Source organism: Diuraphis noxia, unplaced genomic scaffold (assembly GCF_037042655.1).
Source record: "Diuraphis noxia isolate RWA-SAM2 unplaced genomic scaffold, SU_Dnox_SAM2 contig0004, whole genome shotgun sequence".
NCBI classification, from domain to species: Eukaryota; Metazoa; Arthropoda; class Insecta; order Hemiptera; family Aphididae; genus Diuraphis; species Diuraphis noxia.
The window spans coordinates 63,925,389-63,940,467 of NW_028301714.1; the positions used below are offsets into that span (position 1 = coordinate 63,925,389).

At 27.3% G+C, this 15,079-nt stretch overlaps 3 protein-coding genes across 7 annotated transcripts; 1 reads left to right on the forward strand and 2 right to left on the reverse strand.

Annotated features, from left to right (window-relative positions):
• Window positions 1-1,577: 1,577 nt before the first annotated feature.
• Naxd (NAD(P)HX dehydratase) lies at window positions 1,578-10,050 on the reverse strand. 4 transcript variants are annotated; one of them, XM_089225210.1, is made up of 2 exons: window positions 9,910-10,050; window positions 1,578-2,949 (listed from the first exon to the last, which is right to left on the reverse strand). In XM_089225210.1, the coding sequence occupies exon 2, from the start codon at window positions 2,935-2,937 to the stop codon at window positions 2,020-2,022; it is 918 nt and encodes a 305-aa protein (XP_089081336.1). In that variant the 5' UTR covers window positions 2,938-2,949; window positions 9,910-10,050; the 3' UTR covers window positions 1,578-2,019. The 4 variants fall into 4 exon arrangements, with proteins under 4 accessions (XP_089081336.1, XP_015366429.1, XP_089081337.1 ...); XM_015510943.2 differs by lacking the exon at window positions 9,910-10,050 and adding an exon at window positions 3,284-3,784; XM_089225211.1 differs by lacking the exon at window positions 9,910-10,050 and adding an exon at window positions 3,029-3,270.
• On the reverse strand, window positions 3,909-10,161 carry SMC6 (Structural maintenance of chromosomes 6). Of its 2 annotated transcripts, none has more exons than XM_089225209.1 (3): window positions 10,030-10,161; window positions 7,847-7,929; window positions 3,909-7,763 (listed from the first exon to the last, which is right to left on the reverse strand). In XM_089225209.1, exons 2-3 carry the CDS (start codon window positions 7,872-7,874, stop codon window positions 4,645-4,647), a joined length of 3,147 nt encoding a protein of 1,048 aa, XP_089081335.1. In that variant the 5' UTR covers window positions 7,875-7,929; window positions 10,030-10,161; the 3' UTR covers window positions 3,909-4,644. The 2 variants fall into 2 exon arrangements, with proteins under 2 accessions (XP_089081335.1, XP_015366410.2); XM_015510924.2 differs by having other exon boundaries at window positions 9,910-10,047.
• A 323-nt stretch (window positions 10,162-10,484) lies between these two features.
• Window positions 10,485-11,835, forward strand: LOC107163214 (cytochrome b-c1 complex subunit 7-like). Its single transcript, XM_015510511.2, has 4 exons — window positions 10,485-11,136; window positions 11,210-11,257; window positions 11,346-11,512; window positions 11,607-11,835. The coding sequence occupies exons 1-4, from the start codon at window positions 11,106-11,108 to the stop codon at window positions 11,688-11,690; spliced, it is 330 nt and encodes a 109-aa protein (XP_015365997.1). The 5' UTR covers window positions 10,485-11,105; the 3' UTR covers window positions 11,691-11,835.
• The last annotated feature ends 3,244 nt before the right edge of the window (window positions 11,836-15,079 follow it).

The window sequence follows — 15,079 nt, forward strand, 5'->3', positions numbered from 1 at the left end:
ATATATTTTACATTGGCAGTTATTTTTTTTTTATAAATGTAATATGAAAACTAATGGGATGAATGGTGTGGTGGTGTGAGGGCTTTGCGGCTTTGCCTCTATGGGCCAGTGAGCTTTTCACTATTTGTGCACCCCAAAAAATATTGGTCTAGTTGCGCCCATGAATTTGGCATTAGAAGTTCTTTTCATCACACATTATGGTAAAAATTAATTTAACATGATAAATGTTTATTCTAAAATGTTGTTGTGTCTTGAGGTATATGTTTCATTACTCATAAACTTAATGTTCATTTTAATCGAACTTAATTTTCAATAGCTTATGATTACATTCTATAATTCTCAAGCACTGTACTAAGGGGTGGCAAGGGAAGGCTTTAGTCCTCTCTAAAAATGGTCCAACCCAAATAAACCAAATATAAAAAATATAACATAGCCCCACATGTTATTTTTATAATAGATAAATTATTATTTTTAAATACTTATAAAATATATTTTTTAATTTTTAAAAATTAACAAGTATTTTATTTATTTATTAGTTAGTTTATTAAGTAACTACTAAAAACAATAATTTAATTTATATTGATCAAACAAAATTAAAAAGTACCTAGTTCAATAATTCAATCATAAAGGATCATCATGTTATAAAACTAAAATTAAATATACTTTAATTTGTACATCATTTTTAAAGTTGTTATTTGAAGTCTGTATTTAAATATTTCCTTATTTACATAAAACAAAACAGCCTTTTAGCCATATAGGCAACATTATTAAAACATTGTACCTACAATGCATATATTATCTATTGAGAACTTAGAATTAAAAAAATTTGGTATAGTGTTATAAAATTTAAATGTGTGGTATATGTTAAAATAAATTAAATTATATAATTAAGTAGTCTCTTTTGTTTTTGAAAAAAATAATGCATAAAATGTATCTGCTCAGCTCAGAATCCCTTGAAAAAAAAGTTTAGTGCCAATGTGTCATTATACTATTATAGTTAAGTACAGTATAGTGTAGGAATATTGCAAGAATTTGGATTTGTTTTTTAAATTAATGTATTATTTTGATTATTCTGTTTATTAAACACAAAAGAAATTCACTATATCAATTAATTATTTTATTATCATTGTAGCAAAATACAAACAAATCTAACAAATTTTATATACTTATACAATTAAAGCAATTATAATATTTAATATGCCTTATTATACCATTTATTTTGTAATTTGTTGTTAGTATATTGATAACCATTAGTTATAATTGATAAGCGGTAGTTAGGTTTTTAGATATTTTAAAGGCGAATAAAAAGGATTTTAGTATTTTTATGTTGGCAAAGTTGGTCGGGTAAAAAAAAGCAATATCTTATGCGGGAATTTTATTTTTCCAATGTTGGCTAAACTGATCTCCCGAATTTTGATTTTGATGATATCTGCTGTTATCAAAATCGGGAAATCTGTACCAGCCCCTTATAAAGTGATTTATTAATACCTATAGGTACTATTCTAGAATAAATTATCTGAAAATAAGCTTATTTTTGATTGTATTGTACCTTTTATGAAAGGATAATATGCAATAAATTATAATATTACTTATTAAGCTTTTATTTTCAATGAAAACATTTTATATGACTTTATATAACAAGGTTATAAAATTAAATTGTATTACCTAATGAAATTAAAATTAAACATGTATAAACCAATAAACCCAAACTTAGAGTGGGACTGTCATTGTCACCGACACCAACGGTTTACATTGCCTAACAGGATTTGACCGTAGTTTCACTTGTTTTAGAGAGCTCAAGAACAATCTGCGCAGCTGCGAGTATGTGTATTAAATAATTAAATATCATACTGAAAAATTATTAAGTGATTATTAACTAATTCCTTAAAAACAATCTAAACTGATAAACATTACTACTAAGGAATAACAATAATAAAATAAACTTATAAAATTATTCAGTTATATAACAATTAATGTAATATGAAATAAAAATAATTTATGAACAAACATATATTTATTTCAGTTGCTGAATAAAGTTTGAAAGGCATTAGGTAACAATTCCACAATATCCGTTGTAATCATATTTCGGCCCTTAGCTTTAAATGCTATTTTATTTGTATGTCTAGTTAGAGCACTTGCTGCATAAGCAGCAAGAACTTCTGGATCTAATTCATCACAATAGTGAGTTTGCTTGGAAGCCCAATAAGCAAAAGTGCCCATACTTCCGGCAAGTATATCTCCTTGACCTCCACATCGTCTAGCCGAACCAGGTTCCGTACACACTAAAGTCCCTCTTATGTTGGCTATTACATCTTCAGCTCCTTTTAGTACTATAACATAATTACCTCCCAACTTATTCATAAGAGCCTGAACATCAGTCACTGTTGGTTCATAGGTTTGCCGCCCTATCAGTCTACTAGATAATTTGGTTAATTCGTGGACATTTGGTGTAAGATAAATACAACCATTATAAAATCGGAATGTTTCTGGTTCAATTACATTAAGTGAATCTGCATCAGCTATTATTGGCATTCTTTTATTGTTAAAATTTGATTCTCTACTGATGTGTTCAAAAATACGTCTCACAGCTTCTTGAGCAATAGGGCTAGTACCAAGTCCAGGTCCAACAACCAGAGAGTGAAGTTTTTCCAACCATGGCTTCAAACGGTCAATACAATCCGGACTGTCCAAATATGGCAACACAATAAGTTCTGGTGAGTATGACTTTATGACTGGAGCAGCAGATTTGAAACAAAACACATAAACAAGATCAGCTCCTGTACGTAACGCACTAATGGCCGCATAGTAAGGGGCTCCTGTGTATTCTTCGCAACCTCCAATGACGCCAATCCTTCCCGATTGTCCTTTATGAAGATTGTGTGATAAAATTGGTAATAGAGTTTTGCATTTACTCATCATATTTATATGTGAAGTCATTATGCAAATTATCTAAATATAAATAACAAGCATTAGATAGTGTATTATTACAATATATTACAATATTTCTAACAAAAAAGTTATAGCCAACGTATGGTATGTTTGATTGAATTGGCAGTTTATTTTCTAATAATTTTATATAGTTGTTTTGCTAAAATTAAATTAAATTTTTACTAAGCATACAAACGCGGCTTTTAAAAAAATATTATCTAAACCAAAAGTTAAAGTGAACATATAATTTTGTACTTTTATAGTTAAAAATGTTTAAATATCACAACTTTTTACACATTTTAAATAACATAATAACTAATAACTACAGATTATTAACCAGTATCTATATATTTACTAAATTAATATTCTTTATCAAATAGATTATGGGATTTTATTCTATTATATCCATGAACTGAAGGGACAGAAAGTTGTACCGTCTGAGCGTCTCTGATTAAAGTTAACCGGAGTTAAATCGGCCGAATTAGCACGGTTAAATCCTAGAACACAGTTAAATATCTGTTATCAGCTGATTAAGCGTAATCGAAGTTTAACTTCACTGATAATATCTATTCCTTTTCTGTGATACCATAGATAATGCAAAACACTCGTTACATTATTTAGATAACTGCATCTTAGTATCTTACTGCATACTGCATAGTTCATAAGCTCTTGTAAGTTCACCAAGTTCTAATTATTCTATAGCAAAAAGCCATAGAAATAAAATAATGTTTAGAATTGAAATCCGACCACTCCAACAAAAATCGACTTATTCACGTCTTGTCCGTATTATCGCAGCTCTATAATACTTAAGCTACAAGCCATTTATGAAATTTTTAAAAACCAATGAACCATTATTTAATGTGAAAAGTACAGTAATACATGGTAGTAAAATAATGGCATTTTATAGCTCCCATGACTATTACAGGTTATAACTTTAATATTTATGAAAAATAATAAAAATAAATAATTGTCCATAAAAATAACAGTATGTAAAAAAAATGTATTTAGAAAAAAAAAATCCAATTTAAATAAACACATTTAGAGTTTAAAAATTTTAAAACATTTTGTCAAATATTTGTGCTTGTGTACCTATTATTATTATTATAGGTATCTATTGCACAATGTGTATTTAATTTACAGCTGATGTAGCATCATGAGTTGACATGTTTTCATGTTTGACCAATAAAGGAAAAAGAAAAATATACATACAAGCTACATTTTCAAATCTTACTAACTTGTTTATTTTTGCAATATTTATATTTTACATGTTGAGTAAAATTGTATAAAGTTTTGTTATAACATTAAAATTAATATAAATAAAATATAAAACAATTTTAAAATAATGAATAAAATATAGTTGTGTTACATTATATTTTAGTTTATCTGTTTCAAGTATAATAGTAATAAACAGGTTCATTAATTTAAATAAACCGATTTCATACATTTTCTTTCTTAATTAAATATAATGATAATTATTATTAGCTTTAAGTATAATTAAATTGCATTTAGGTAAATGTATGATCTTTCTTATCAACTAGAACAGAAATTAAATTATTTTAAGTACTGTTACAAGTACATTAATTTAAACACTGGCATAAAAGTATTGTCAATTGTGAATATAAATGTTGATATAAAAATAGTTATTAATAACATTTGAAATAATAAAATGTAGTTACTTATAACCCATTATAACAGTAAACTTAAATTAAATCACTTTTAAGATCTAGGTTCTTTTAATTTAACTATCTTAACATTATCAGAACTTTTTATATGAGATATGTCTTGAGGAGTGAGAAATATGAATTGGTTTTTACGGTTTTCAATAGCCATCATCAGCAGCTGAGTGGTGGCTAATCGATTAACATTATCCATATATACATCGTATTCATCAATAGAGTAAAACGGCAATTGCATGTTGCTCCATAATGCTAAAATCAAAGCAACTGTAGCAAATGTCCGTTCACCACCAGACGCACATGAAGTACTTATGTTATCGAACATTGAAATTACCATACTTTGTTCATGTTGGTTAATTTCGAGTTTACCTTTGATTTTGCGCAATATCAGTACTAAATCGAAAGACTCAATTACTTTTAACCGGACATTTTCAATGTATTTTTTAAGTGCTATTGTACTAAGTTCCACAGATTTCTTATTGGCTTTGTAGATATCTTCAATTTGTTTATGTAAAGCACTTTGAATAATATATTCTTCTTTTTTCTTCTTATACTCATCTCTCAAGACTAGATGGTTTTCACCTCTTTTCTTCAGTTCCTTTTCTAATAACTGGTACTTATGATTAGTTTCTTCCATGTCTCTTCTTATATCTTCTTCATTGCGTGTTACTTGAATTTTTTCACATAGCTTTTCAGCTTCTTTTTGTTCTTTATCTAGTTTTTTTTTTTCATTTTCTGCTTTTTGAACTAAATCTTTTAATAATTGTTTCCTCTCAATTAAATAATTATTAATTTGCAATATTTCTGTTTTATATTTATTAATTTTAGCCTGGAGGCGTTCAATTTCTTCCAATAATGCAGAACGATCAGTCTTTTCAATAATAGATTTTACTTCTTGAAGTCTCCCATTTATCACATTAATTTCTTCTTCAAGTTTTGGAATTGGTTTCATAGAATTTTCTTTTGTTTCTTTGGCTTTAGCTATTTTAAGATCAACATCATTTATTTCTTCAGTAAGAGTAGCCATTCTGTCATCTTGTTCTTCTTCACATTTATTTCTAAATTCATTTATTTTTTTTAAGTATTCATCATACTTCGACTTAAGCAATCGTGATTCTGATTGAGTCTTATCAAAATGCTGTTGCTTTTCAACTTTTGACCGCTCGAGATTTTCAAATTCTTTATTAAGATTATTAATTTTTACTTCTAACTCTCTTTTCTCACGTTTCAAATTATTAACAGCAATCGAAACATCACTTTGCAAGAGAACTGCTTCAGTAGAATTTTGTAAAGAGTAAACTCTATATGAAGGGCTAGGATAAATTTGAGTTCCATCCAAAGTTAAACTGAAACTACAATTTATAGGAACTTGGGACATATTTTCCATTATAGGCATAGCTTCAGCTGTGTCATCTACAAGCATTATTGTTTCAATGCGATTGTTATCAATCAGACAATTAGCTACTACAGGACTAGTGAAGTTTAACATACGAAACAAATTATTTTGAGTTTCCTTAGCAGTAATGTTATGAATTTTGTCAAAAAATTTGCTAGTAATAACAGTGGGTTTTCTTGTGTTTCCTGTAATTATTTTATCCATTATAGATTGAAGTACTTTATTATCAGTAAAGTTATCAACTAAAAACGTTCTTAAAGTCCCACGACCTAATAAATTTTCAATTGCAAATATCCATTTGTCATTATTTACTTTAATGTACGCCCCAATAGGACCTATTGGTTTTTTTATAAATTTGTTTTGATTAAAAGCAACTTCAATAGCTTTAACTAATTGTGGCATCCAGTTCCCATAACAATTGATCCTGTCTTCTTGTTGAGACATACTATTGATATTTCTATTAAGTTCACCTATTTTTCTTTGTAAAGGAGTAACCTCATTGTTTTTTAAATGTCCAACTCTTTGCTTCAATTCATCAACTGTATTTCGTAGAGTTTTTTCATGCTCCATATTTGTTTTCCATGCTGCCTCTACTTCAGAACAATTTTTCTCATAGCGCGCCAACATTTCTTTATATTGTGCTAAAGTATTAGTATTGCCTTTTTGACGTTCAACTTCAATGTGTTTTTCTAAATCTTTCCTATCGCTGATTAACAATTTTAAAGTAGAATCATATTTTCTAACAGACTGCTTCATTGAATCAAACTCACTGATTTTGTCCTGCAATTCTTTTTTTGTCTGCATGAATACCATATGATTATGTGAGCGAGAATCTTCTATCTTTGTCAAATCTTTTTTTTTTTCCCCCAAAACTTCTGAACTTGTTTTAATATTCTGTTCCAAAAAGTTTGTTTTGTCTGTATTCTCAGACATACTACATTTAAGAGATTCAATTTCATTTAAATATTTCTCATAAGTTATTTCATGTTGATAAACAAGATGCCAAGCATACTCATTTTCAAATTGAAATTTACTATCTTTCAATGTTTCTAACTGTTTAGATTTTTTTTCATAAATCTCGAATTCCCTTACTTCTTTGAAACATTGTGCTAAAACACTTTTAATATTTTCAAGTTTTTCTGAGTATTCTTTTGCAATTGATTTAGTTTCTTCAATATTTTCATTATATACATTGGCAGATATGGCTCTATAGAAAAGATCATACTTTTCACTTGGATTTGCACTTTTATGAAATGTTTTAACCATTGCTTGATTCATGACACATATTGGATTATCTACTAATATATTAAAATGAAGTGCCAAATTTCTTAATTCATTTTTATAGCCTTTAACAACCCTATTATTTTCATTTAAAAATTTATATGTAGTAGATGATTCAGTAATTTGTCTTACTATAGTAATTTGCTTGCCATACACTTCAGGCCTGTAAGGACCACTATCACAATTTCCGTCTCCACTATTTGCTATGGTTATTGATATAGTAGCTGATGGTTGTCCGTATTTGATAAGTGACTTTAATGAAGTAGCACGGTTGGTGATGCTTGCTCTAGCACCAAACCCTACAACAAGGGCAGTTTGGATAGCACTCTTTCCACTACCATTCAAACCTGATATAAAATTAATTCGAGGATTCAATGTTAAATGAAAATTTGAATGGCACATAAAATTTTCTAGAGTGATTGACTTAATACTTCCATTATACCAATCTTCATTACTATACTGTGAATTCATTTGAACGAACTCTATGAATATAAACAAAACAAACATCCTTTAAATATGAAATTATTGATGAATATAAAAAAAACATAATAAAATTGGTTCTCACTTTGACTTAATTTAGATTTTGAATTCATGATTAATGTGTAAATTAAAATTGATATCCAACTTCAATAATTTATTGAATATTTTCTGAAAAATAATCAACTTATGTTAGTAATCATTCTTGGAAACAGTTCTTGAATGATGATCAGCATATATTTTTATTTTATTTTCATCAATTTATAATTTTTTTAAAAGATTTAAAACAAAAATTAAAAATAAACAAAACAGTGAGTGAAATTTTATTCCATATTATTTAAGATTCTATATACATAATTTTTCTGCCACGGCAGGGCATTGGTTGATAATAACTAACGCTCGGTTTTATATGAATTAAAATACCAAAGTATATAAATATACAAGTAGAGAAGAACTTCGATTATCCGAACTAATTGGGACCGTGCCTAGTTCGGATATTGAAATATAAAATTAAAAAAATTTATTTTTATAAATAAATATTTATTATTATAATAAATATTAAATTAAAAATACATACATTAGATTATCAGAAATACATAACATTATTTTAAATCATCAAAGAACATTTCCATTACTACTTTGTCGATTTAATTAAAATTATTATAAGTTGCATAAAATGTTATAAAAAGAATTTTTAAAATGTAAAAATACCTATGTATTAACATTGTTTTTATATTAATATTAAATATATATTTAATAATCATTGACAAAAATTATATATCATTATTTTATGATTTAAAATTTATTAAATAAATTTTTGTTTTCGTTGAAAAGGGAATTGACCTATTTAAAATTTGTCAAAAAGTGAATCGGCCAAAAAAGGAAGTGTACGGTTTAGGTCAAAAATAGACTTACCCCTAATAAGCTTAAAGCGAGATTTATGATAAACTCGATAAACTGGACGACCTACCGGATACGAGTTTTCACATTCGGATATGCTAATTAGAGTATGGATAATAGAGGGTTCGTATAACGAAGGTTTGGATAATCGAGGTTCTACTGTAATAAGAAGTTGCTTTAAATATAAATGAAAAAGTTATGAAAAATAAAATATATGGTATAATTAACACTTATTCTGAATCTTTGTTGCAATGGGATACCAAACACACTTTCAAAATGTAGAAGAAAATTGCTTTAGTCCTAAACTTTGAACTATGCCAAATCTTTTGTGTAAATTCAGTAAAATATAGTGAATTCAATTAAAAATGTATTAGTTTTCAAGTTTTTTATGTTTAAAAACTTTGTGTTCACATTATGGTCACTGAGAATGAGACTTTGATATTTTATAATGAAAGGAGATGGGTTTTGAAAGTAAATATTTAGATACCTTTACACTGGGCAAAAAAGTATTTGAATATTTTTTTTAATTACTAAAAATATGCATTACTTCGTAGCACATTATAGACTGAAACACGTTATAAAGATAAAAATCATAAATATAAACAATTCAAATTAAACTTGCAAAGAACCTCTAAAGAAAATTGCAAACTACTAAATATTAGATTGTTTTGAGTATGCGAATGGATTTATTATATGTGAATAATAAAGTTTACATTAGTACAATGAAAACATCTTAGTTACGTATTATACTATCATACATTAATATTGTAGAGCCAAGACTTTTTTTCTACAATTATTATTTTCATATTTTAAGACATAATAAGCAACAACTGTTTCCTGTTTTTAAATACAAATAAACACATTAATTCATTCATATTCCACAAATAGCATCAGTTTTTGTCTATTGACGTCCAATATCGAGTTGTACATGGACATTCATAGTACATAATATGTTTATGTAGGTACGGTGTACAATATAATATTAGTGACTACAGATATCATAATTTCATGCTCCCAGCGACCCAGTCCCGCAATTTAATGTGTGCACTTGTGATTATCATTGTAAAAACCCAAAGTTATAACAGCAACTCACACAATAAGAAAAAATAAATGCTACCTGTGTAATATTGAATAAGTACCTACTTATGAAATACTGAGTACGTAATTACTGTTAAATATTCTCTATTTAAGTACCTATATAAGCATTATAAGCTATAAAAAAATAACCTTAAAACATATTGTAATACTTACATTAATTCAAAATGTTTTCGAACCACAATAATTGGAGACTACTGTCTACTTAATAAACTCAAGTACAAACACAACTCACAAACAACAAATGCACTATAATATACTATAAGCATTATTAACCTTTAACGTATAGGCAGGATCGTTGTACTTTTCCTTGGTGTACAGTCAAAGTACATGGATGAATAGTTCAGCTCCATGTGACATTATAAAAAAGGGATAATATGGTCTATAAAATTATGAACACAATACATTACTTATATATAGATAAATATATTATTTACGTTATTTTGATCGGATTATTGTTTAGTGATAAAAATTGGCGCCATTAATTCACGGTTTAATCTATAAGAAAATTTTAGGTACTTTATGGCAAAGAACAAACATTATTGTAAGGCACTGACTATATTATGAATGCACAATATTATGTCAAGGATGATACGCATTTTAAAAGTATGTTGGTCACCCTGAGTACATAATTTTGATAAAGGCATAGATAATATATGTACAAACATTGAAAAAAATATTAGCACAGAACGGCGTACAATAATAATGAATTACCCATAAATCGGAGTTGTTGACTTGTTTAGTTGTTTACGAGTTTAACTGTCTGACTAGAACTTTTGTTGATTATCTGTAATTCACGCCGGTTTGTGCTAATATTTTTTTTCAATGTTTGTACAGTTGAACATCTTGAAATTTTTTTGAATAAGATATTTTTTTCAAATTGAGGCACATAATTTGGGTATTGATTTCACTTCTTTAATAAGCTCCAAATTCTATTTTTTCAACCGTGGCCCTTTTTGGCACAGAACTTTGAGATTGATTTCACATCTTTATTAACACCAAAGTTCTATCTTTTCTCCCAATCTCTTCAACTTACGCACAGAAAGCCTTTTTTACTTCTCCGAAGTAGATTTTTTGAGGATATTATATGCTACAAAAACATTTGTTCCAATAAGTTTTTGGGACAAAAGTTTTTGGAACAAATGTCTATTGGAACGAAATATTGTTGAACATGTAATACGGTCATTATTAAGAATTTTGAGTTGGTAGCAATGCAATCCGAACGAGAACGAAATTGAACGAATGAACGAAAGAACGACTTATTATTATTTCACGATCCGGATTGTTTCGTTCACCTTCACAGGTTTGACCCGTTAATTTTGATCCGTTCGTTCGCGTACGACACATCTCAAATGCCTATAATGAAAGCTTTAGCTTCCAATGGTAAGTAATTTATTATAATGCTCTTTCACGTATTATAACAGCTATTAATAATACATATTTTTCTATTTCTTAGTGGCTGTTCGTCGCTGGGCATATAATCTTTCTGGTTTCAATAAATTTGGTAAGTATTGAGATTTTTGCAATAACGTTACATTATCTTTACAGTTATAATCTTTCAAATCGCATATGTTAACTATATTTTAATACAGGGTTACATCATGATGATGTGTTGCAAGAAAATGATGATGTAAAGGAAGCATTAAGACGGTTACCAGCACACAAAGTAGATGAAAGGTCATTCAGAATAATGAGAGCAATGCAACTTTCTTTACAAAAAATTGAACTACCGAAAGAACAATGGACAAAGTTTGAAGAGGTATTATTTCAATACATAAATAATTATATTAATAATATAATTATATATATTAATAAATATTTAGTAATATATATCTAAATTTGTATTGCATTAGGACGACCGTTATTTACAACCATACCTTGAAGCTGTCATAAAAGAAAGAGAAGAAAAAGAATACTGGGAAAAAAATTACTATTAGATTTCAAACTATGTAACATTAAATATACAAATAACCCATAGTCACAAGTAAATTATAATTATTACCATCATTTTGAGTATAATATAATTACAATTTGAAATATTAAACAAAATATAATATTAGTTTTCTGTCAAGAAAAATGAAATGAGTTGCATTTTATTCCTAATATTTTAGTTATTATTTTTAATTGATAATGTTTAGAGAATTAATTCTAATATTTAATTTAAATTTAAAAACTGCCCAGATTTTATGATGAATAATAGTTTTTTCAAAGAGTTTTCATTCATATATGATTAATCAGTCTAAGATAAAATATCTTTGTGTTGACCATGAATAATGATATAAATAACAGTAGTAGATATATGTTCTGTTGGTTAATAATCTGTATAAATAGGGTTGCAGATTTCAAAAACACTGAACCAGGACATCATTTTGAATAACCTTTTTTTTCCGTACAATTTATTTATTATCATGCTCAATTGTAATTGTTGAGCTATCATAGTTTAATACTAGAAGCTAATATAAAAATAAAAAATAAAAATAAAAATAGTAAAAACCTTTTTTTGTATAATTATACGAGAATTAATAATATCCCATATTTTAATTGAAAAATGTATTAAGAGGACGCCACACCCTCATGTGTTGTCTCCGTCTTACAAACATATAACATGGCAAAATCTGTTTTGCGCGAGACAACTTTTCTCCCTCAATATTTATAATAGAATTTCATAGGCGTGCGCACGGGGTATGCAGGGTAAGCCGCTGCATAGTCTGCGGCTTCATGTGGGGGCCCATGTTTACCATACCATCAAAGCATTTTTAATAATGTCTTCTATGGTGAGTATTAAAAAAAAAAAATTAATTTTTTTTTTAATTTTCACTGCATTAAAGCAGCTAAGTAGTAAGTAGTATATTTGCAAAAATTTAGATTATAGATTGAGTCCTATATGTGGTAAAATGAAATGTTTAACGGCTTATAATCGTTTTTTTAGAATTAATTCAAAAAAAATTTTGTGAGGGGCCCTATTTTTCTTGTTGCATAACCTGCGAATAAAGTCTGCGCTCGCCTATGTAGAATTTTCAAAATTTCACAACGCATAGGTAAGAACTTTATCTGTATCATAGCGTCATTATTTTTTTGATAGCACAAACCAATAGTTTTAAGTAATTTAATGAAAAAATACAAAATAAATGTATTTTCTTAAGCTTATAATTTTAAATATATTTATGTTATCAAAAGAATAACTACGCTATGGCACAAATAAAGTTCTTACCTATGCGTTGTGGAATTTTGGTAATTCTACTATAAATACAAAAGGAGTAAAGTTGTCCCTCGCTAAACAGATTTTGCTATGTTATACGTTTGTAAGACGGAGACAACACATGCGGGTGTGGCGTCCTCTTAACCAATACAATTTTTTACATAAACTACATTTACTGCATTTACATTTATTAATTGTTAGTAATTATCTAATATTCATTCTTTCGGTTGCATGAATTGTTTTCAATACAGCTGTATTACTTTTAATTTTTAAATAAAATTTATTACAAGTTAAACCCAAATGCTATGTATAACATTATTCTATGTTTTATTATTAAACAAAATAATATTAAAGTTATTTTCTCTTGTCTTCCTTAAACTGGGACAAAATTAATGACCGGTCAGGACACCGGGACATGCTGTAAAAACCGAGACTATCGGTCAAACCGGGACGAATGGCAAGCCTATGTATAAAATACCAATAACAATTTTGGAACAATCTATCACAGGAGTCTAATCAATAAAGTAATTAGCATCTAAATATACAACAACAAAATTAAAATATGTTGTGCTCAGTTAGTTTTCATTGCTTAATTATGTGATAAGAATTATGAAATTATATTTCTTTTGATAATTATGCCTCAATGTAATATTTTCTTTTTGAGGCAGTTCCAAATAAAAATAAAATGGTAAATTTCACAGAATCGTTGTCTGCCATAAAGACAATTGACCACAATACAATCTGTGATATACAATAATAATAGAAAAAAAAGCGGGTAAGTCGTGGATGTCGCTCTGCCGTACAGTAGGTTACTGTAATGGATGGGATTAAATTTGAATGCAATGATAGGCATCATTGTATACGAAAAACGATTCTGAACAGAGATGATTTGTCAGTCTAGGATATATTATACTTAAATATTGTCATATATTCTATTTTGAAACAAATATTTGATTTTTCAATTAAGACGCATTTTGCATATGGCATGATTAATCAATTAGTGTAGTTATCATGTAGTTATCAGAATTCATAATACCTTATATTATCATAGATATACATATACCTGGTTTGAGGATAAATCGTTATCATTACGCGATTTCATAAAAATTTAAAACTCAAACCCTCAAAACATTTTTCCTATAATGACGCTTCAAATTTTTTCTATAGCTATTTGAAGCAAAACTTATGGAAAACTTAGTGTTGAATTTTATAACCTTAGATAAAAATACAAACAATATTATGAATTTTGAAATACAAAATAATTCGCAAATATTCATGGTTTTAACGAATTTTTGTCAATATTTGAAATTCAAATGCTTATAAAAATTTAATTTGCATTTCCTGTGGACATTTTTTTGTGATAAAGATTAAAAAACTTGTAAGGAATCTTATATTCAATTTTTAAATCTTAGTTTCAAAAAGAAAATTTTTTATTAATTTCTAGCTTTAAATAATTTGTGAATTTTTGTGATTTTTACGTATTTTGTCAAAATTCAAACTGAATGCTTATAAAAAAAAATTGTAACTATGAATTTATTCTATTTTTCAACTGCTATTGTAATAATATGTTAAAAGCAATTTTATTAACATTCGGTGAAAAGTTCATGTATCAATGGTCATTCGTTTTAAAGTTACATCAAAAATCAAAATCGATTTTGTCGAATACTGGTTGTACGTAAAATTTTCTGTTTTTCCGTTAATTTTTAGTTTGTTTATCCCGAAAAATATTAAGAATTTTTTACTCTTGATCCCCCAAAGTATCAACTAGATTCACTTTCTGATTTAACAAGGTACTGAAGTTAAAAGTCGAAGCATTTTTACTGCCCCAAAACGTAATGACAAACACAAAATAAAAATATTCATTGTTTTGACGAATTTTTGTCAATATTTGAACTTCAAATGCTTATAAAAAAAAATTGTGCCTATGTATTCTTATAATTTTTCATTCACTATAAGAATAACTTATGAGGAACTTTGTATTAAATTTTCAAGTATTTAGATAGGGCCAAAACATTTTTATTGATACTTCAAAAAAAAATTTTCAGCCAAATTGAAAATTTCAGTCGTCTATAAATATCTCAAAAAAAGTCAAAATATTTTGAAAATTAAATCATGTAAAGAAAATGC